General features: G+C 49.9%; 2 protein-coding genes across 4 annotated transcripts in view; one reads left to right on the top strand and one right to left on the bottom strand.

The window, feature by feature from the left end:
• LRRK1 (leucine rich repeat kinase 1) overlaps nt 1-2,300 on the top strand; it is a 61,656-nt gene extending 59,356 nt beyond the window's left edge. For all 3 annotated transcript variants that reach the window (XM_072345679.1, XM_072345680.1, XM_072345681.1), the window contains exons 32-33: nt 112-213; nt 1,374-2,300. In XM_072345679.1, the coding sequence (XP_072201780.1) occupies nt 112-213; nt 1,374-1,551 (280 nt within the window). In that variant the 3' untranslated portion in view covers nt 1,552-2,300. The remainder of the gene's footprint in view (nt 1-111; nt 214-1,373) is intronic.
• Nucleotides 2,301-4,302: 2,002 nt separating this feature from the next.
• Nucleotides 4,303-23,704, bottom strand: part of CHSY1 (chondroitin sulfate synthase 1) — a 57,643-nt gene continuing 38,241 nt past the window's right edge. The window contains exon 3 of the mRNA XM_072345408.1: nt 4,303-7,765. Within this exon, the coding sequence (XP_072201509.1) occupies nt 6,173-7,765 (1,593 nt within the window). The 3' untranslated portion in view covers nt 4,303-6,172. The remainder of the gene's footprint in view (nt 7,766-23,704) is intronic.

The raw sequence follows: 23,704 nt of genomic DNA, 5'->3' as shown, positions 1-23,704 counted from the left end.
TGCAGGAGGGATTGCAGCAGAGAGGGTGGGTATCCAACACGGGATTTGCTCAGCTGCCAGCAGTCCCCATTGCAGAGTGTGTGTGTGCGATCTCCCTTGTTTCTTTTGCAGGAGAGGAGGGGATATCATCGTGATTGGACTGGAGAAGGAATCGGGCATGCAGCGGGGCCGAGTGATCGCCGTGCTGAAGGCCGGGGAGCTGGCTCCCTACGGGTGAGGCTGAGTTGGGCACCAGCTCCCAGGGGCACAAGGGGATGGGTTGCAGAGGTGAGGGTGAGATGCTGTGACCACAGCCTGGTCTCCAAAAGTCACCCGGTGCCCAGTAATGTGATGGGCAGAGCCTGGTGTCCGTCTGATCCTGCCTGCTGCTGCCTCCAGGTACTCGGAGGGCAGCGGCACCTGGCAGGAGGTGGCTGGAGCTTGGCAGGCTCTGGCCCTGTGTTAGGAACAAGCAGTGTATTTATGCAGAGCGCAGCGCTTGTCTGTGGCTTCATTCATGTGGATCAGGTTGAAGTTCTGGCTCTAAATGAACACCTTTGTGCTGTTGGCAGTGAATGGCCAGGGGACGGCTCCGAGAGCACAGGGGAGAGTAGTTCTATACATTAATGTAAAGGGTTTCATCCAGCAAACGAGAGTCCAGATAAATAAATAGCTGCTGGAGAGATGGGGGTGCTCCTGCTGATCACTTAAATACCAGTCTGGGATTGTACTATTTATGTCCAAACAAATGGAGGTTAAGCACTGCTAAGGATTATAAATGACCATTTATTACCACTGGGCAAACACAGCGTGAGATCAAAGCACTCCTGCCGTTCCCTCGCCTTGTTCACTGAGCATTTTTATCAGTTAGTTGAGAGCGGGGCATTCTTGGCTGTAGGTTTGACTTTTATTTTACCCAACCGTTAAAAAGAATTAGGGGGAAATTAGGTGCAGAGCCACAGCCGTTGGGGCTGCCACTGGCTCACCTCACAGCACTGCTGTGCGATGCTACCCACCCCATCCAAGCCCATCACTCACTTGGGCTGGAGGCTGCTCTGGAAACACCCAGCTGGCTGCAGGGATTGAACAGATCAGGAGATTATCAGCAACTTCAGAACGTTGCGGCAGGCTTATGCACGTAGCTTCATGTTTGGGCACCTGAATCCCTGACAGAATCTTTTCCCATGTCACTGAACCACTTGCTTTTGCCACAGTGTGGTTTCTTGTTCCTCCCTTTGCTGTGCTCTCCCTTCTCAAGGATTTGCAGCTTATAAAAGGAGATTCACCAGCTGGAAAGGAGAACCTGTGAATCGGTGCCTTTGGGATTAGTGGGCCCCGCTGCTTAGTGGGGCTGCAATCCACCCTGATGCCATTCTCTGCTCTTCCTTCCCCAGGACGCTGGTGGATGCTGCTCTCATAGCAAAGGACACGGTTGTGTGCTGCTTTCAGAATGAAAACACCGAGTGGTGCCTGGCTGTCTGGAGGGGCTGGAGTGCCAGAGACTTTGACGTTTTCTACCAGGCCTACGAAGAGCTGGGACGGCTTGAAACTTGCATGAGGAAGAGGAGGTAGTGCTCGTGGCACTGGAAACCGAGGGCTGATGGAAGAGGGAAGCGTCCTGCCCTGAGCATGCAGCCCCACACAGGGAGGGGATGGGGTGCACAGGGACAGTGTACCACTGTTTGCTGCTAAGGAGCTGCATGGGGTTTTGGCAGCAGAGCCCAGCAGGGGCAGGATATGGGCGCTGGGCGCTCTCCGTGCAGCTGAGAGCAGGAGGTGGCTGCAGCTCGGGGAGTGAGCGAGCTATTGAATTGCACTCCTGCAAAGTCAGTTGTAAAATAGAGCTGATACAAAGCAAAGCCACTTGGGCTGACAGCTACTTCCTGATGGGAGAGAAGGGAGAGCTCTGTGACCAGGGAAGCCCATAAGCTGCCTTTGTTCTGCTTCTCTTTCTCTGGGTAACTACACTCTGGAGTATCAGGAGCACAATAAGCTTCATTTGCCTGTCTATCTGCTCAGCTTCCGCCGCCGCAGCTTTTAGTTTGTCTTCATTAGTGGCCCAGGATGCTTTATGGGCTCTGAGTTGCACTTCCTAATTCCGAGCATGTACAGCGCTGTGAAAGGAGCCTGGCTCCGTGCCCTGTGTAAAGGTGTACAGTTTGGACAGGTTTTTGTTTTTCTATTCCAAGAAACTTGTGTGAGCATCGGCTGCACGGGCTGAGGCCGTGCGGGCAGGTCTGGTTCATGTCCCTGTTGCAGGCTGCTACGACTCACTTTGTCTCTAAAGAGGGGTGTCTTCAAATAAACAGATTCCTCCCTACAGGCACTTGTGGTGGGCAATCTGCCGCAGGGCTTCGGGTTTGCAGCGTGTGCTTGTGATGCCTGGCACCCGCTGGTGCCTTCCCTTCCAGCTTCTTTGCAAAACCACTATCTGGAAGAGCCACAGTGGCTCCACATTGCCCCGAGCCCCCCAGGCACAGCTTCATGCTCTGCACCCCAGGCTGGGCTTTGCGCCTCAGCTCCGGCCCCAACCTCAGCATCACCTCAGTGGGCACAAAGCCGCCTTTGTCCCGCTGTTACTGAGCACGAGCACCACCGCCCACCCCAGACACATCGTAAAGTGGCTGCTCTGGAAGTCCTGCTGCCGGGAAAAAGGGAGCGGAGGGGCTGGAGCTGCTGGGAGAGCTGATGTCGCTGGGAGCGAGCACGTCCCAGTGGGCAGCAATGGGCTGGGAGTGTGGGATTAGAGCCCGAAATCTGCTTCCCAGCACTCTTGTTCCCATAACCCTGGTGTCTGTCTGCTGCTGGAGCTTGGTGTGGACGCTCAGCCTTCCTGTGGGAGGCTCAGTGCAGTTTTAGGACTTCAAAGTGCATTTTCAACTAAAAGAGGCACTGGGGCTCTACTCAGTCTTTCTTTATGGGGGAGACCCTAAAACAGGAGGCAGCAGCACCCAGCTGGGCTGAAGGAAACCACAATGGAGTCATCACTGAGTGAATGGGATTGGAAGATGCTGTCATCCGTGTCCGTGGAGCAAAGGGTTCTGTCGGGGGGTGTTCCAACTGGGATGGGGAAGGGGATGGGATAGGAACATGGAGGGGATGAGGAAGGGAATGGGGAGGGGACGGGGATGGTAGCAGGCAGGAAGTGGGGATGGACTGGTGATGGGGATAGGCATGAGGGATGGAGAAGTGGATCAGGATGGAATGGAGAAGGAGATGGAAATGGAAGGAGGGAGGGGATGAAAAAGGGAATGCGAATAGGATGGAGATGAGGAAGGGGATGAGGGATAAGGCTGGGGAAGGTGGCTGCTGCCCTCTTTCCAGCTCTGCAGAGCTGCCTGGGGCCCACCTTGTGCTGCTGAGACGCCCATAATGCCACCTGCAGAGCCAAGGCCACTGCAGCTATCGGCCATTATCTCCTGTTTGCTTTGGGTGTTTGTGTTATCCCGGCATCACTCAGATGGTTTAAACTATGCCCTTTGTAGGAGCCTTCTTGAAATGTCAACACAGCACAGAGGTGTGGGTTTGATTTTTCCTTCTGTCTTTGTTCTCCAAAGAGGCAGAGAAGCAGAGCAGGGCTTGGCCAAACTCCCTGCACTGGGACCCCTGCTTGCTGGAAACTCTGGAGCTGATTCAGGGCAATTAAAGCCGAAGGTTTTATTGAATTAAAAGTGTGAAGGCAAATGCAGCCAGCCTGTCAGACAGCCCCTGCTTTTTTTGAAGCTAATTCCATTTCATTTTTTCACCCTGCTCATAGCCATGCCTCACAGCAGGGGCGCGCTGGGCCCTGTTCCCACCTGCCCATGGCAAAGTGCTGTGGGATGTTTCCAAACAGCTCTCGTGGGCAAATGCTCGTGACTTCTGCACTAAGTCATGGCTCAGGTGTTAGGAAACCTCCCCCTGCACCAAACACGTGCAGTAATTTAGGAGCAAAGCATTCCAGCAGTGGTTTCCATGGAAGGCTGGGTTAGCACCTGAGCGCCAATGACTTCCACCTGCTCAGCCTCCCTTACTCAGGCAGCAAAATGACGACGACTTTGTTTTTTTTAAGCATAAAATGGTTTTTATAAGGTTGGAATTTATCGTAGATGGCTGTAATTGAAAATTTAACTGTTAAACGATTACTTTGAAGCTGTTGAGCCCACCCCAAATCCAGGCCCAAGGCTCACCCATGGCAGACCCCCTGCAGCATCCCCCCACTGGACCCATGCTGGTGAATGGGGACGGACTGAGGCAAACAACAGCAGGAGCTCCGATTGCAAATAAAAAACAAAAACCTTTATTGCATCTTAGAAGCAAGTCTTTAAAAAAAAAACAAAAAACAAAAAACAAAAAAACAAAACGAAACAAAACAAAAAACTCCATGCACTGAATCCATCCAAGTACCTACATCCTTGGGACTGTCACCAAAAAACGATGAACATCTAAAAGACACTGAATCTACACTATCTGCAGTTCATATTCCATACACGTGTAAACAACGGTTATCTTTTTCTTCTTTTCTACCAGAATAGCAATTGCTCCATAAGATCCCCTCCAACGTGGCAACAACCTTAGCATTGGTTTCTCTCCTTTCTTTCGCTATTCTCCACTTCCCAAAGAGTAGGCAAAGTGGGACTGAGAACAATGAGACAAAATGGTGCTGGAGGAGACGATAGAAAAATATATTGTTCGCTGGTTTTTATTTTTTGTTTCTGCTGAGCAAGTTATTTACAGGTAGGTGGGTCCCGATACATCACCTGCTTCAATGACAACGGCCATTCACTGCGTAAGTCTCAGTGTAAAGGGTTCCCTTTCTGGCTTTAAGGCACTTTATTTTGTGTGTTTGCTCTAACCTTGCTAGGTGTTCCTTCGTAGGGGTCGTCTTTTCCTCGTACTCAGCCTCCCCATCCGCAGTTCCTCTCCCAATACCACAAAGACTCCTCACCTTTCTGATGTCGTTCCAAAAACGTTAAAGAAATTTTGTGTGTGGGGGAGAAAATCCATTAAAAAAAAAAACAAACCAAAACATTTTAGAAAGTAATCTTTGGAGATCATTTGCTGCAATACGATGTACACTACCTTATCAGTGAGAAGATGCAATACATTCCTAATATATATATATATATATATATATTTACACACACATATATATATATATAAAATATTAAAATGACTAACAGATATTCAAGGAAAGGTCAAGAACCTAAAACGATGGATATTAAATAAATTAAAGGTCTATCGGATACAGGAAGGAAAAAAAAAAAAACAACGAGAAAATAAAAAAACCCAACTAGTAATCAAATGTAATAATTGTTCCCATTAACATCAGGTAACTGATCGAACGAAGTAACGCGACCGGGTGCAGCACACTTTGTAGAGAGGTGCTTGCAAAGTTCTCACGAGGGAGCTCTCCTTGTTCCTGCTGCTCTGCTGCTTCTCTCAATGATTCTCGTTCCCTCTGTTCCCATCCGCCTCTCTCTCTCGGTCTCAGCTCCGTGCAGGACAGCAGTTGAGGATAATACACAGAATCCACCACGGATTCCTAATGCATCAGATCTGGATATGGACCCAATATAAAAGACAAAGATTTCCACCTGGGCTCTTTGGGGTGCAGGTGCCCACCCGTAACAAAGGGAAGTGCACAAGGTAACCCAAACCATGGGCCCTTTGGGAAACCTCCTGCAACAAACGCCCGTCCCACCGCCGCACCCCTCCGTTTGTTCTGACATGGTTTGATTTCAAAAAGCAGGGCTATCCTCAACAAAACGCGGGATCTTTGCACCGTGGTGGTCACAACAGAACACTCAGACGCAGCGCTTCGTCCCTTGAGCGCTCAGCTCCCATCCGACAGAATCCAGCAACGGGAAAGGTAAGAAACAATCTTTCGTTCCTAAGGAAATTCTAATTCAAGTCAGGCGCCTGCAGCTCGCTCAGGTAACTCCAGAACGGTTGGGTTGGTTGGTTGGTCTGAAGGCAAATACTGATCACAGTTTTGTTCAAAAAGAAACAAACAAAGAAAAAAAAACAACAAAACAAAACAAGAGAAAAACCAACGGCTTCGTCCTTCTCCAAGTGAGCGCTTTGTAAGAAAACAACGATGATTGCTAAAATATATCCTGTGTGGTCTTTTAAAAGTGAATTATCAAAAAACATTTTCCCAAAAATAAATTAGATAATTAAAAAAAAAGTCTTTTTCCAGCATAGCTGGACATTAGGCTGTCCTCACTGAGCCATTAGTATTGCTGCTTTTCCCAAAACTGGGGTCGTTTTTTTCAAACCATATTTCAGCCAGCTGCTGCGTGGACCCATAAGTGGAGGCTTTGGACCCCAAGCACATTTTATATTGTTTTGGATCAAGATTAGGGTCACAAAAAACAGGGTGATGCACGTGGACTACTCCAATTTCTTGGCTTCGGAAAGTTTTTAAGCCGGCTTGTATGACTTTGTTGAAAAGGTCGACGTCTTCGAGGCCCCAGCCTTGGATGGAGACATCAAAGCCCCCCGCTCGAAGAAGGTCGCCTTTGTAAATGCAGGTAATACCAAAGCCATAGTTCCTCCAGAAACCTGTTTTCTGGGTGAAGGCAAAATGATTGTCACTAGGAACCTTTCCACTATACACAATCTTTGGATCGTACTGGCTAAAAATGATGGGGAAGTATACTTGTTGACCCAAAACCGTATTGGCTCGACACCTCTGGAGGAACTCTGTGGTAAACACTAAGTCAACATCGCAGAAGAAAAGTAAAGACTCATTCTGGAACTGAGAGGATCCGACTTCCAGAGCCAGCGCCCTCGAGAACTCCCCGGACACCGGTAAAACCTGCATGTCAGCCTTGGGGTATTTGGAGCGGTACTCTCTCATCAGGTCAATTTGCTTTGCTTTGTCAGGGTTGGAGTTGGAATTGAAGAGCAGGACTACCAGCTTGACGTTCTGGTTGGGAATGAGGCACGTCTTCTCAAAATTCCCCATGAACCTTGCAAACATATCAAAACGTCCAGAGAGAGGAATCAGGATGTTGATCTTCTGGTCTTTGAGTTCCTTCCTCTCTACTCTGGATCTGCTGAGCTGGAAGGGAACAAACATCTTCAGCGAGTTGGAGAGGAAAGACAAGGACCCAGAATCCTGGTTGATTTTGCTGGCCAGCTCTTTGGCATCCATCTCTTCATGCTCCATAAACTGGATCTTGCTGAAGGTCTGCTGCAAGTACGCGTGCCTCCTGACGGGAACGGTCATCTTCTTGCCCTTGTGTTTTTTGTATAGCAGCAACAAGTCAAGCACGTACTCTGCTCCATACATCGGGTTTACCCTGCGATAGCCATACTGTATCTCCTTGAAATCAATGATCCTCCCCCTGGTCTTAGCGTTCGCGTTGATCATCTCCATCACCTGCATCACAATGTCATCCAGCGCTTCCCGCTGGGACGAGTCCATCCCCCTGCGAGGGGGCTGCCCATCAGCACCAGAGTACAGGTACTTGCCTGTAAGGAACTCCCACTCCAGGATCTCCTCCCGGTGTCGGGGCTGGAACCGCATGAAGGAAGGGGGCATGCCCAGCTGCAGGTCCTCTTTGTGGACTTCTGTATTGCTGTATTTGCTCATCAGGACAATTTCTCGGTGCAGCTGCACAGTCCGGTGACGCAGCTCTGCTATCTTGCGGCTTAGCATGTAGCTGTGAAGTCTGTACTGGTAGGGGGGGTTCTTGTTCGGGTGCAATGTTATAGCTCTGTGTATTTTGCTGTTCCTCAGGTCTCTGATGTAGCCTTTTTTGTTCTGCTCATAGTTTTCATAAAACAGCTGCTGCATCTGGAAGAGAGGAAGGACAGGTTAGCACCTGCAGTGCTGTGCTGAACATCAGGCCCATGGGGATGAATGCCCTCGGCTCGCAGGGCCAGGAGACTGAGTAAGCTGCTTGTGGCATTAGGCACAGGTTGTAGCAATGCCAGCTGCTAGTCAGGGAAATTAAGAGGATTATTTGTTGTAAAACAATGCAAGAAACATCCACCGTGGATTGGGGATTACTCCTGCCCACCCTACAGACAGCAGGCAAACAGCTGAGCAGTACAGGGATCCTAAGCTCATTTTTTCCCAACAGCACAGCATCACCAGGAAAAAAAGGCACCCAGTACAGAACTCTTTGCTATGCTCCTTCTCCCCAGGGGCTTTAATAAAAATAATAAAAACAATAAAAAGAGCAACATATATAGTAAGTATGATGGCAGATTTTCCATTACACCCAAGTGCTGTTCAGGTACGAAAGCTGCACGCTACACTACGGATTTGAGGCATGAAAATGGAGCGTGCTGAAGGCTCTGGTCCAGATACTAAGTATGATATTGAATCACTGCGCTGCCATACAGAAATGATGAAAAAGCAACGGCTCCCCTGTCATTTCAGAATGTCGGTGGAAAACAGTAAGTGCCTGAGATTGCTGGCAGCACGGGACGAGCGCGTATGATAGAATAAAAGGATCCTTCAAATGGAAACTGCTGTTTCAAAACAACCAGATAGTGAGCTCAGATTGGATTCAGAAGTCTCGCAGGAAGCCACCACGTGAGCCAAGCAGGCAAACAGCTTTATGCTTCTGGGCAGCTCAGGCAGCAGCTGATACAATGGAAGGCAGACGCGAGCCAGCATGACAGTGTGGGAAATGAGCTCAAAGGAAAACGAAGAGACGGAGCAAATTCTAACCCCTGGGGTCAAAGCCGTGCACAGCCCACAAGAGGGATGTTCTAGAAGATCGTGGGTTGGATCTGCACCAAAAATGCCACTGAGGTGCCAGAAGAGCAGGCACATCGGCTTTGTTTAATAGAGACCCAACCGCATTATCGACAGCAGGATTTGCCGTAGGTGATGCACTCAATAAAGTACATAAAAAAAGGCTGGAACAATAGCACAGAGCTAAAGCCAACAGCAAATCAGGAGAAAACGACTCAAATCTGACGACCGTGAAGCAGAGCACTCAAAGGAAAATCACATGCCCAGAAAGGTGCCTTTCACAAACAGCACAAGTGATGCCTCCACCAGCTGCCCTGACCCAGAAGCCCTGTTTTATTAGGCCTTCAGCTGCATTTTTCCCATTACTGTGGACAGACAGTGAATCTCGGGGATCAGCTCACACCTGGCTCCAATTGTCGCTAGCAAAACAAACCAGATGTGTGCATACTTTGACCTGGAGCTCAGCATCTCAGTGCGGGCAGCAAGGAGCAATCTGCTGGAGGGACACACTGCTGCCTGCACTGCTTCCTCTACCAGTAACACCCAGCTGCTGCCTGCTGGTAAGGGCTCCAGCAGACCTCCCATCACAGCCACGTAGGATCAGTCCCATAAGAAGCCAAGCATATGTGTATTTTACTCCACTGATCCACCATATACGTAGCACAAAAAGTATTAAATACAGCTGCACTGACATTTTAACTACAATACAACCCATAGGTCAGGCTTTCTGAAGAGCATTGCGGCATTAGATAAATATCCTTAAAACATGTAATTAGGCAGCTATTATTTAAAGGGAAGTTAACAATAGGATTTAATTTCAAATGTTGTTTTCAATTTATACAGTAACAAAATCAAGACCATGCAGCCTGGATGTGTTTCTTGCCGAACTGCCATCTAGGGCATTCAGAATTAGCTGCAAGAGGAAACCATGAAAGCAGAACGGCTTTTAGGTTACACAACAAAGTTTTAATGAGATACTGATGGGAAGGAAAAACGTTGCAAAAACTTCCCCTTGGAAGAACAGATAGGGATCCCCAGCAAACCTTCCTAAAGAAAATTAACAAGGGTACTTAAAGAGAAGGCTTAACATGAAGGAATCACCTCCCAGGTTCACTTCTGGATGCTCAATAAAACCTCCTGCCTCTTCCAAAGTCTGGCTCACTTAGAAGCCTGAATAAAGATAAAAGAGATCCCTGCATGATTTCACCAGTGCTTCAACCCAGAGCAATTCAGACCAGAAACATCTGCCAATGGCCACCTTGCCCCGGCCAAAGAGACGACAGCCAGCCAACAAGAGGCACGAAAGCAGCCAGACATGCATGCAGCCCTGTTTGGGCAGGACCAGCACTCGGTGCTCTCCCCAGGAAGCCTCCCCTCCAGCATCCTGTTTGCTCTCAGCCTGTGGGATGTGGCCATGTCTCCATCTGTGAGCAGCGTGCCAGGGGGATCCAAGGCATCAACGGGGTTAACCCATCCCTTACAGGGGGCACGGCTCACAAACTGCTTTCCTACAAGCCAGGTCCAAGTGGCCAGAAGCCAACAAGGCAATCCATCCCTCTGCAGGATGCTGACCTGACGCTCCCAAGCACAGCCTGCCCAGGGCTTTTTCTTTGCCCAAAGCAGCCCCAGGTAGGCCGTGTTTTCTCACCCACATCTGCAAAACCACAGGTGAGTTCCTGTAAGAAATAGGCAGCTCCCCCTGCACAGGTTGCTGGCTCCACCAGCATGAATCAATCTGCTCAAATCATTTCAGCTCCGCTTCTTGCTGCAGTTTCTGGGCTCCATCACTACCAAGGGCAGCATCCAACCACATGCTTCTACCTCATTTGGGTCCCAGACACCACCTATTACCTTAAGTATCTCTTGTGTCGAGACTGGTGGTCAAGAAAAGAGGCAGAGAAAGGAATACCTGTGATGTGTTTGTTCCTCCTACCAAGCACACCCATGCAGCGACGCAAGCCCTCGCGTACTCATCTCACTCCAGCATTACGTGCCAGCTTCCACATGGCCATGACGAGCCTCCTGCTAGCTGAACTCCTGCAAACTGCCTTCGGGGAAACAGGTTTCTCTCTGAGTCTTTAAATTAAAAAAAAAAAAGAACCTTTCACGGATATTAATTTTGCAATGATTATATTCTAAGCATGCTTTATTCTAGCGCAGAGCACTGAGAGCACGGGGATACAAAGAAGAGCTACTCTTTATTGACCACTATTTACTCTAGACCTGTTGAAGCCTTAAAAACCCTAATGTTCCCCAAACCATTAGAGACTGAATGTTTAAACTGTGGTACAGCTGTTGTGGGCACTCCTGGCTCACCTCCAAAAGACCAACTGAAAGAGAGAGTGTTATGTTCTTCATTTTAAATGAAGAAGTCTTTTGCAGGCCAAAAAAAGTGTACTGGAGAAAATGGACTTAAAAAATAAGAGCAGTTTATGCAGAATCTGGCCCGCAGCCACGGATCAGCCCCCGAGGGCTTTCTCTCACAGCTCCAGATTGTACTGGCACAGCCTGGAAAACACAGCCCCACAAGTCTCGTGGACAAGACATGTTGTATGGCAGGCCTCAAAATGCCTGAGATGGGCTTTAAATACAAAGCCAACCTAATTTCAAAGAGGAGAAAACTGGCTAAAACGTCGCTCGGTGGGGAGCACCTCACTAGGGAGGAGATAGCAGGGACTTGAATTTGCCAGTGCAATTGCTTCTCCTTCCACGACACGGAGTGGATGTGCTGCCTCACCAATGAGCCTTGTGCACCTACCTCTCATCTCCTGTCAAAGCACTGCAGAACGCATGCCAAAGATCTCAGGCAGGATTCTGCAACCTCGAGGTCACTGAACTCCCAAGGCATCTGCAAACTGCAAGAGTCGCTGCTGGAGTTTAACCTTCTGCTAGCAATACCAAGTCTCTGTTTAATTAAACAGCTAACCTTCTCCCCATGCTTTTCCATTAAGTTAGAAGAAAAGCTTAAAAGTTACCTATTAAAGTAGAGTGTCTCAATCCAAGGGGCCTTTAGAGCACAGGATCACAGAGCGGCTTTGGGTTCAAAAGGACCTTAAAGATCATCTAGTTCCAATGTCCGCGTAGCCCTAACTTGGCCACAGGAAGGAGAAAACCTGCACAAATTAATCTGTCTTCAAAACTGGCACCGTGTATCTCACCTCTGATCTTCAGCATGACGGTCTTTGTTACCCCAAACCTACAGGTGGAAGCAACCCACATGCTTGAGAAATAATCGATTGAGATCCTCCTGCCAAGCTGCAAAGGAGAACCTCCCCACTCCCAGCCCTGCAATAAATACAATAAATACTTTAAAGCACAAACCAGAATCTGACCTGAGAGCCTTTGCTAACTTAGGAGAAATCAAGTAGAAATGAACGCGCCGTTTTGGGATACCAAGATTCAACAGCACAAACCTGAGGAGACCCGGCTGCAACTGCGGGCCGTGCTTCCAAAAGGCTCCGATTTAACAGCACCAAAAAACAAACAAAACCCCACTAAACACGAACAAATGTTCCATCCCGCAGCTGTCAAGGAAGCAGAACATCCTAGGTGCTAATAACTAATTATCGCAGCTATTGCTTGACCAAGTGCACTCGGGATTTGTTTCCAGCATCATTTGCACATTGCGAGGCCTGGCGAAAGCAGCCATTCTGCACATGGCTCCGACCCAGGGGGTGATTCAGCTCTCCCTGCCCTGCCGATAGGGACTGCCTCCCACCGCACCCAGAGGGGAGCAGGAACCCATCCGTTTCGAGGCCAGGCTGGAAATGATGCCAAATGACTTTCCACCAAACACACTGCGTCGCGGGATTTCTCCTCCTTGTTGTCAACTCCTCACTTGCAGACTCGGCGCTACAGGCAAGAGGACAAGAAAAACTTGGTTTTCATTAGGACTTTCAACAGGCCCACGAAAGGAGCAGGCGCAGCCGTGGAAGCCTGGAGCTGCTCTTCCTCACGCACAATGTTGGAGGGCAGCTGCTTGGAGATGATGAGCAGAAAGCTTCTGACACTGCAGCAAACAGTTCTTGGATGCTGGAAATGAAAAGAAGGGACCACAGAAGAAAAGACTTCTTCTGGACCGCCGCGTGATCTTCCACCATATGTTTTCAAGAGGCGGTAATGTAATCATTTAGAAATACTTCTGTTCGCGGCATTCAGAGATTCCTGTTTGGAAGCCACTTTCCACACGCAGTGATTTTGTAAGAACCATACCAGACGAGGAGCCCTTTTGCTCCCCAAACACTTGGCAAGGCCACCATGAGCTGCTGTTACAAGGCAGGACACAAACCCTCTGCTCGGAAGGGCCTGAGCTGCAGCCAACACATCCAGGCATCACCCAGCACAACCAGAACAGATTCCCATGGACTGGGGAGTACATACTTCCCAGGTAACATGGGACAATGCTGGGGCAGCAGGGCCAGGCTGAAGGACAGCCTTGAAGCAGTGCAAAGCCCTAAGCCTCCCTGAGCCTTCACAGGATTACAGTGAATTTAATTAGGTGAAGATTTGGCCTCACGATAGCTACAGCCGCAGCTCTTCCCTATGTGTACAAGTGAGGTGGGGGTGGGTTTTAAATACCAGGATTCATTTTCAAGACGTTTGGCACTCCCAGCCCAGGCAGCGCTGCTTTAGATGAGGGATCCGTCTGTCTTTCCTTATGGCAGCAGTCCATGCTCTCTGTTTCTGATCCCTTGTGAAGACTCGTGGCAGGAATAGATCTTTTGGAAAGGGGAAAGAGGGGAGCTGGGAACGCTGAGCAGAAGCACCAGGACAGAGCCAAGTGCCGAGCCGCCGTGCCAGCAGAGTTCCCAACGTGCCGGAGCATCTTCCATCACCACCTTTAGAAATCTGCCTGCAATGGCAATGCTGCTGCTCTGCCAGCACCCCATGGAAACTCAGCCTGGGGGTTTATTAGCTAGCAAGCCCTCCTATAGCTGCCACAGCAGCGGTCCCTGCGGGTGCAGCTGAGAGAGCCTCTGCAGGAGGGTCGGTGTTTGGGAGATACTTTCCAAGCCTTATCCCTTCCACACTGGGAGAATGCTCCACCATCCTTCCTCAAGAAAAGGGGGTTGGGAAGAACACCACAGCTTTTTCCCGATAGCAGAAAGGAAGGGTAAGCCACACCATCCCATCTGTGATGCACACCGGTGATTTACGTGGTCCTTTTTCAACAGCCTCCAATGGGTTCTTCACCCTTGATCCTGTTTTTCAGCAGAGTCGCTGCTTCTGGAGCCAGTTTGGAGGCCATCAACAAGGCACAGCCCTCACCCACCAGCTTATTGCAGGGGGAGCAGCGTGGGATGAGGATCTCCAGGGCTGGCTGCAGCCACGCAGCATTGTTCTGAAGCGTGCATTTGAGCCGTGAGCATGCTGCCCTGCCAAAAGAATTGTTTAATAATTGCTCAGAGGAGGGGAGGGAAATAAAGCCACAAAGTCTTGTTTCATGTGGAGAAGCCACATGTTTCAGTCAAGCCGTGAGGATGCTACAGCTGAGCCCAGGCCTGGGAATTACGCAGCTTCAGAGGGAGTGATGGCAAAGAGCAGAGCGTGGTAATGCTGTGCTGCAGACATCATTTCCACAACGATTGCAAAATGCAGAAGTTTTGTGCTTGTGTCATGACCACACAGGGCTTCAAGCCTTCCCACTCTTCTGTGCTGAAAAAAGCAAACCCTGTCCTTTGTCCCATCACTGGAAAGCTGGTGTACACTGCCTAAATTAGACGTGGCACTGAGAAAACTGGAGCAAGGCTCTGCTACCTAAAATACAAGCAACCTACAATACATGCAACACATGATGGTTTGGTTGTACAAGATATGGTCATCCATATGGATGGGACTCATGAGGTGGGTCCCACCTCCATATGGAAGGGAAGTTGCACACGCACCACTTTTGGACCAGCCCATTTCTCTGCCGTTTCATATATGCTCTGAGCTATAAGGAAGGCAACAACCTTCTGTGCAGCCCCAGCCTTCATTGTCCTCCTGTCAGTGGAACAACTTCCTCATTATTAAAACGAGCTGTCAGGCAGACTGGCATTTCCCCCCTTGTGGTATCCAAGGGAGCCCGTTAGTTCAAATATGGTTAAAGACTTCACATAGTGTTGCTGGCTAACTGTATATGGTCTGAGGTTTTCTGGAAGCTCGCTGTCTGGCACAGCTTGGAGAAGTAACAAACAGCACAGCACTGCAGCACAGGGCTGAGTGCCTCAGGCATTACACACCCCTGGCATTGCACACCGCTGGCATTACACACCCGCTGCGTGAGATGTGGGCTCACCTCTGGGCTGCTCAACCCTACTGCTGGATGCTGTCTGCCATGCGGAATATTCAGCAGCTGCTTCTGTAATGACCTCAAATAACACAGGTGTGGACAGTGACAAACACAGTTAAGCTTCATCAACTAGAAAGGAAAAAAAAAAAGCCCTCACTGCTTCCAGTTTTCCCAAGCTTTGTGAAGGATTTCCTACTCCTACAGCACACCGAACACTTTCAACCATCACCCCACACACACGTGGGGCTTCCCGGTCCCATCCTGGGGCTTCCTTTGCTCCTGTAGAGCAAAGACCCACAGGACTTCTCATTCTGCTGTGCCTGAGCAGTTTTGGGGGGCACAGACCAACCCCAAAGCTGTCCCTTGCCCCTCATCCCTCCACACCTGACTGGTGCTCGCTTCCTCTTCCCTCCCCTTGGAGGCTGCAGCCCATCTGGATGTGGAAACCACTCCGCTTTGTGCAACTTTCACGTCCCCACGCGTGACACCCCCTTATCCTATTGCCACTTCATCCCAGCGCAGGAGATGGGCAGTGGGAGGAGCGGGGAGACACGGAGATCAGAGCAGTCTGACCACGGGGCCGGGTCCCGGTGCCCTGAGGAAAGGCAGGGAGGGAGGAAAGGACATTGCTGAGAAAGCAGAAGCAGCGCTTGCCAACAGATGGAGAAAGCTGTCGGAGCGAGCACCCCTGTTCACCAGACAGCGATGCCTTGTCTCCTTATGACCCATTTTCAGTTGTTGATCAAGGACATTTCAGGGATTTGACTCATGAATAGCAAATGCCTTACGCCGGGGCTGCCAAAAAGCCTTCTCCTTGCTGCAGGAAGGCAGGGACGCTTTGAAGCAGCTCCTGAAGCAGGACAATTTACAGCCTGACAGCTTAAAGCTGCATTGAGAGGGGCCGCGTTTCCTCGGGGCCCCGTAAATGGCCGCGGTTCAGACGCAGCCGGGCCATGGGCCGGGAGGGCAGGGTGCATGGATGGGGACAGTGTTCTTCTGCCGTCCCACGGCGGCACGTCCACGGGGAGCCAGAGCCCTTCAATGGGGCTTTCAGTGGGACACACAGGACTACATTCTGCTGCAGCTGCCGCGGTGCCCTTCTGAGATAGAAGCCTATCATCTGCATGGCAGGTTCTTGCCGAGGTCAGTGCGGTCAGAGCTGGAGCTACCACGGGCTCCGGTGTGCTGATGGATGTGCTGCTGCCTCCAGCTCTGGCACATGGGTTGAACACAGCTCCTGCTTGCAGCCACACGCTGGGCATCCAGGCTGGCTCTGTGCTCCACAATAGAAGCTCTGGTCCATACAGATGGGAGGCATGCAGAGATCTGTATCATAGAATCATTTAAGTTGGAAGGGACCTCTAAAGGTCACTTGGTGCCACTCACTGCAACAAGCAGGGACACCGCAACTCCATCAGGTGCTCAGAGCCCATCCAGCCTGATCCTGGGTGTCTCCAAGGGGCATCCAGCACCTCTCTGTCCAGTCTTCCCTTGGGACACATCCGCAGGACCCTCTCCTCTCACTCCCAGCCACTCTGCCCCTCACCGTGGTGTTTTTCACATGGCAGTGCCAGCAGGAAGGCACCAGCCGTGTTCCTATCATGCCATGCCTCGGCCTCACCTTGATGCAGGTGCCAAACAAAATCCACCCACCCGCAGCAGATGTTGGGAACTTGTCTGCCTGTCTTCAGCTGCGCTCTCAAGGCTGGCCTCCTGTCAAACGCCCAAGGGCACGGCTTTAGTTTTTCTTTTTAAGGCGGAGGTAATGCATCCAAAGTACTTTTTTTTTTATGCTTGGAGAAGGCAGAGCTACACCTGGTCCAGAATACACAGCAGCAGGCAACATTCCTGTGTCTCAGAGGGAAGCTCGACCTTTTTACTTGTGAAACAGCTGCTTTCTACCTGCCTGTATAATTCAGAAGTACTACAGGAACACTGGTAATAAATCCGGCCAAATCTGCTCGGTGCCACCTTCTTCAGCAAGCAGCCTGAGGACAGAATCTCTCCTTTCCTCCTGCTACCACATTTGTTTCCACAGAACCAGAAGCCAGAAGGATGCAGCGATGGCACCTGGGACGCTTTGCTCTCCAACTGTTGGCTGGTACAACATTTTGCACAAACAGGAAAAAAAAAAGAGGAGTAAAAGATGTGCAAAGATAACAGGAGAAAGTGGGAGGGAGAGGGCACAGTCACGGACCAGGACAGACACATGTGCACATGGCATCTTCCAGCATTTCTTATGCAAGATCCCCCTTTTGGGTACGTCGTGTCCCAAAACCAAACCGTAACAGCAGTCCGTGTTGCGCAAAGAAGAAAGATGGAACACATTATGCTAACCTTAAATGTAGCTTGGGGGCCTGGTGCATCACAGGCTGTTTAGTGTTAGCAGCATCCAGAAAAGCACTGAAAAATGCGTCGCAGGATATTGAAGAAATCTATATCCGGATATTAAAACTAGTATTCAGTAAAGTGCTGGGAGTGGCTACCGCAATATGGTCAGACCACAAGCTTAATGAAGCCTAGGAAATAAAGCACCAAGACTAATTGGAAGCACGTCACAAGAAATCACATACAAACTCCACTAAATCCACTAAATCAAAAAGGATTCTTCTCAGCCTGACATGGGATGGTGAGGAGACAACAGGAACACGTGATTTATGTAAGATGCTGTCCACTGCTTTACACTGATTTTCAACACATGGCAGTCCCTACTCTTCAGCTCTGGGATTTCACACTTGCTGGCTTTCCAAGAAAGGTTTTACAGCTGGAAGTGGGCCGGCGTGCCCAGCCAGGTGGCACAGTGCCCTGGTGCCTGCTGCCTTCCTGCTGCCCAAAGCCCTGTCCTTGAAGCACAAAGCTCCAGGCTGTGAGCCTCCAGCAGAGCCCGTGTCCCTCGGTGGATCACAGAATCACTGAAGTTGGAGAAGCCCTCTGAGATCCCCAAGTCCAACCCAGCCCACCCCCACCATGCCCAGTGCCCATATCCCTCAATGCCACATCCCCACAGATCTTATCACCTTCAGGAACAGTGTCCTCATCACCCCCTGGGTAGTTGTGCTGGTGCAGCACTGCTCTTTCCAAGGAGAAATTCCTCCCAATATCCAACCAGACCCTGCACTGGTGCAACTTGAGGCCATCACCTCTCACCCTGTCGCTGTTAACTGGGAGCAGAGGCCAACCCCAGCTCAGCACAACCTCCTCTCAGGGATTGTGGAAAGCGATGAGGTGTCCCCTGAGCTCCTCGTCTGCAACTGACCTGCCACAGTGGGCTCCTCTCCTCTCCACTCGGAATGGCAAAGAATCCACCTGACCCAGCAACGTTGGCTTTTTTGTTTTGTCTATGGGCTAAAACACACTGGGGAAATAATAGAAACCCACAACATCAAAAAGCACACATCAAAAACAGAATAATCTCACCCCATCCCAAAGCACTCCTCTGATCTTCACCCTGCAGACAGCTCCTTCTTGGTACTGAGGCTGGGAATGGTCTCCAAAGGGCACTGTTTACTGAGCTGGGCTGCTCTGGTTGTGCTCTGTGTGACACTGCAGAGCATCCCATAAGCAGTGGGGTAGCCCATGGAAAAGAGACAACACAGGACAGTGGCTGGTCAGGGGACTGGGACAAGGCACGGTCTATGGCCTGAGAGCTACTGAGCAACAGACAGGGTGCTACAGGGACTCACTGTTTGTAGGAGCTGCACCAGCTCATGTCACTGCTGCACGGAGCCAAACCCCAGTTCCTGATGCACAACACGAGGCTTCCTTCCCTGCATGGAAGCTGCAGAAACCATTCTCCTAATGCCACAAGCATTGGGTTTTCGTAGCACGAACCTTTTCATCCAAAACCATGAAGAAAATAATATAATAGTAATAATAATCTGTAAGGCTCGGTGGTGAACAGGAGCGTATAATCTGAGTTAACTCGCCCGCTAAATAATGACACTTACATCATGCTGAAATAAAAGTCTAAGTCGTGTTTTCTGAAAAAACAAGGAAGAGATCAAACCGTCCATAGAAAGAGCTATAAATCCACGCTGCAGAGAACCCAGACCAAAGTATGTAATCAGGACATAACAAATGGAGTTTAATACTCAGAGGAAAGCCACAGCTCTGGAAGACGTTTAAAGGAATATTTCCATTTTCCTAGGTACTATATCAGGTTCTTGGCCAGACGTTTTTGATTGCCCTGGACTAAAAATACAGCCCCAATTTCAGGAGACAAGAATTTCAGAAGCATGACGAAACGTGGAAGGTAATTGCAGAGCTCCGCAGAGCTATTTACTGCACTATCTAACATCTCCAAAGAGATCAGCTCACAGTGCAAACATTCTGGTTCACCCCATGTTTCAGTCCTGGCACCCAGGGAGCAGCAGGAAGAGCTGTGCTGGTGCCAGGGAGTGGAGCAGAATAGGGCAAGCAGCATGGGATGAGCAAGAGCACCTTGAGGAAGGCCAACAGAGGGCAATACCGAGGGCTTCAGCTTGATGTCCCCAGCAGCTGTGCGCTGCTACCATCCCAAACATACATTCTTCCTCTGTAAAACCAGTTTTAATCCTAAGGGCTGTCTTCAAGCAGCCATTAAACCCAGGATTTAAAGCACAGCGCTGCAAAACTGAAGACTCGTTTCAGACAAGATTGGATGAATTCTATTTTGAACGTTCGTCTTCTAGAACTGTACAGGCTGCTGTAACAGCCAGCCAGCGAGACTGCCTCCAGAATACGAGGTGTCACTGGTCAAACGGATCCTCATTAGATGGTGGCCAAGTGATATTTATTTAAAGCGTTACACGCTATGAATTAAACATTTATTTTGTATCACCCAGTAAAATATCTGAACCTCGTGTTGGCAGCTGTGCAAATTCTGCCCCGACTGCATTCATGACTTACTGTACTTCCTTTGATTTTCGCAACGCCTCTCTTCTCCTTTCAAGAGAAAAACCTAAAAGTCAAGATTGTCAGAACTGCGTAAGTTTGTGTGTCAGCCCACGCTGAGCAAAATGAAGGCGAAAACAGATCACCCCTCAAGACATCGTCTTCATCAAGGCTGCAGATGGAATTACAGCGTGATAATTAGCACATTCCAAGACTTGGCAACCTCATCCTAGAAGGAAGGTACTGAGCAAAGCCGGAGAGCAGACCTTCCCCTTCTGCAGTGGTTAAACAGGGACTGATTAAACACAGGGACCCCTCGTGCCCCTGGAGATCTGACTGGTGGCTCTTATACCCCAGGAGAGATGGAGCCTCACATGTTTTGGCCAGGTGCCCTGCAGGTCCTCTGCCTGGGGTGGCTTAAGCTGGAGAGAACAGCCTGCTGGTAACCTTCGCACAGTCTGGAAAGCGTTCCAGCATCCAATTGGAGCAGGACTGCAAGATTCATTACAAATGCTCTTTGGACCATAATGCACAGCAAAGCTGCTGTGTGTCACTGCTCCGCTGAGGCAGCATTAGGAACATGATATTTTTTCCACCTCTGAGCAGGCCTGGAGGGCAGAATTCACCTTCGCTACCCAGGGGATGGTGACTGCAGACGGCAAACTGGCTGGTACAAGAACTCCAACAATGAAAGCTGAAATAGGAGCTGCTGACACCTACATCTGTTGGGCACGGGGTGTTCAGGAGGCAGAGCCACGCTGCTGCCAGGTGCACTGAGGGACCGTCGTGGCCTGTGCTGCCCCATGAAGCATGGGTTAGGATGGGGCAAGACTAACAAGAAGGTGGGATGGTCACAGGAACAAGAAAGAAAAGATGGCTGCAAGCTGCTGTGATTTGCTTCGTTTTCTTCAACTGAGTGAGCAGTAGCTTAAGAAAAAAGGTATTTGCAAAGTCCAAGTCACAATTTGAATGCTAGGCGTGGGTAGGTGCCTACCTGACAATAGGGGAATGGTGTTTCATTAGTGATTTGCAGGCACTGAGATCAGCACACCTCAATGCCAAGTGGCCAAACCTTGGAACAGTTCTTCTAAAATGCACTTGGTGCCCGACATAGGATGCTACCGCCCAACCGCTCTGACTTCAAAATGAGATTAAAAAGATTTAAAAAAACACATATATACCTTAGATCAAGTTCCCGGGAGCTGCTGCATGGCCTCTGTGCCCAGAGCATCCCTGCTGCTCAGCTGCAAGCACCCTGCCTGGACCAGAACCTGCAAATCCTCCATTTAGCTGCAATTGTCTTGATCTTGCTCAGCATGTGCTCACCACAAACCCTTAGTACAGACTGGATATCTGGGGGCTGTGGCAGCAGTCCACCAAGATGAGGCTTGCTATTGTTGCATCTGTGGTAGCAAAGGGTGGAGGAGATCCAAGGGGCTTGAGAAAGGCTTCAGAGCATTTCACACCAGAGCCCTGATGGCAGCACTGTGCCTGGCCAGCTGTCACAGCGGGGTGTTGGGGTAATTCCTGCCCCAGGACAGATGGTAGAATAAGCTCTTCCCCTGCAGTGCAGGATATGCCTCTCTCAGGTCCACTTAAGCACCTCTCCTCTAATCAGTCACCCCTGGAGAAGCTCAGAAATGAGCTTAGCAAAATTAGAGCAGGCTAAAATTCTTCAGTCAACACAGCGATACCTGATACGTGATGCACAACATCCAAGGAGCCTGAAGCCCAAGCACAGCCTGCTCCTGCTTCCCCATCCTCATGCCCTGCATCAACCAGGTCGGGTCTGTGGGGCTGCAGGGAGCACAGGGGCCGTGTCAGCAACCTGCAGAGCAGCAGCACCAACTGCCAGCCCTGGCAATGGTGTGTGCTGCACCTCGTGGAAAAACCATTGGCAAAGAGTGTGCAAAGCCAGCAGGGCGAGCGATGCCAAGCAGCAGGGAAAGCAGCCACAGCCTTCCCAGCAACGTGGATGGGTGATGAAGCTGCAAGGACACAGTATTCCTCCAGACACCAGCTGGGCCCAGGCACACATTTTATGTCGCTTTGGTCACACCACCGGTTTGGAGCAATCAGAGCCTCAGCCGCAGCGGAACTCCGAGCTAAGCTGTGGGCACGAGAAGCGCTTTGGGATTAAGCAGCATTTTGCTTCCCTCCAACTATTACCCTGGGTGGAGCACAGCAGCTGGTCCAGACATCCCTGAAAGGCACCGCTGCGAGCACAGCTGCATCCTCTGAGCTCTGCTGCTGCCACAGACTAAAGAAAGCTGTTAGATTTTGCAAGAGCAATGCACAGGGCAGGTTGGCTTGAGGTACAGATCCCCACCCTGTCCCAGTAATGCTAGAAAGCCACTGTGTTCCCACACCCTAAGCAGGAAGACAAGCAAAAGGCTCACACAGCAAGAACCTGACTCAGTGCAATGCACCAAAACTCAGCTAACTGCCAGTAAAACACAGCCTGGTTTGGGGGCAGGGAAAATCTCTGCCATTCTGGTCCACTTGCAAGGGCTGAGCCCAGGGAAATAGGGAGAAGCATGCTTGGACTGGGAGGAAGGGATGAGGGAAGGAAGCGGATTGCCAGCTGCAGCCCCAGATATACATCAAGGAGATGAAAAGCTTTACTTAAAGTGCCAAAATCAGTTCAATGTATTTCTGAGGGCTCACAAAGTCCCACCTGCGCAGAGCATCCCAAAGGAGCTCCGCAGCCGTGGGATTTCACAGCTCTTTGTTGGCTCTGCTCTGCTTCCAAGACTGCAGAGCACACTTATAGGACTGCCATGAAACAACCCCCAATCAGAGCAATCAGTGCTACCCCAGTTCTGTCTCTTCCCATCCCCAGCAGGGTGCTCCTCCGAGGAGCTGAGAGCTGCAAGCGAGGTGCAGGCTCTGCAAACCCACTGCTGCCAACTCCTCTGCAATCCACCGTGCTGAATGCAAGACATAAAACCTCCGCAGCCTTTTGTTCTGTGACGTATTTTTATGACTGGCATAACCATTATACTTGAGGTTTTCTTATTTTTATCTCTGTGTTCAGTTTCTTTTTCTTTGGTCATCAAAATGGCAATGGTTTATTATATGCTTTGAGGTTTCCTGCACACAAAAAGGAAAAAAATAAAATAAAATATAAAAGGCTGTGCTGCTATTCCCGTCTCTAATTCATCCCTTTTGCTGCAGGCAAGACATCAAATCATACCCAGCAATTTCATTTGCCTCCCAGTTACCAAAAATGAGCACTGCGGCCGCTGGCGATGCGCGGGGTTGGTAGCAGCACACCCACTGCACCAGCAGCGCCTGGCAACCACAGCTCCTCTTCATTGAAAGCAAGCAGGGCTAAAAGCATCCCTGATAAGCTACATGGCCAAAGGGGCTTCGGGCTGATAGGCTGAGGAATGCCATCTCATTTGTTAGCTGATGCGTATCTGTCTTTGTTGGGATGCGTGCCCAAAGGTGGAATCTATGAAATCCATGCCTCAAGATATGCTTACTTCTAACGAAAGATATAGAAAGTGTGGGGGGGAACCCCCTACATTATTATATATGGGGAAAACTACAGCTGGGATCCTCTGCTCAGCCCATCCAGATGCCAAATCCCCCAGGATGGAGCAGCTCAGCATCCTCCTCACACCATCCTTCTGAACAGGATCGGCAGAGGACCACACTCATTTGCATCCACAGAACAATGGAGAAATTAATGGAGATGATTGCGATTCATAGCGCCTTGTGTCTTCATCAGCGGAAAGGTCAAACAAATTAAGGCTGTGAATTCTGGGCAGAGATTTCAAGCTGGCTCTCTAACACTTGCAACACAAGGGAATAATTAGAAGACATCTATCAGCCCCACTTCCGTCAGAAAGGAAGTTTCTGTTAACATGGAGATGAGC

The sequence above is a fragment of the Excalfactoria chinensis genome, chromosome 10 (genome assembly GCF_039878825.1).
Source record: "Excalfactoria chinensis isolate bCotChi1 chromosome 10, bCotChi1.hap2, whole genome shotgun sequence".
NCBI lineage: Eukaryota > Metazoa > Chordata > Aves > Galliformes > Phasianidae > Excalfactoria > Excalfactoria chinensis.
This window is presented reverse-complemented; position numbering and strand designations above follow the sequence as displayed.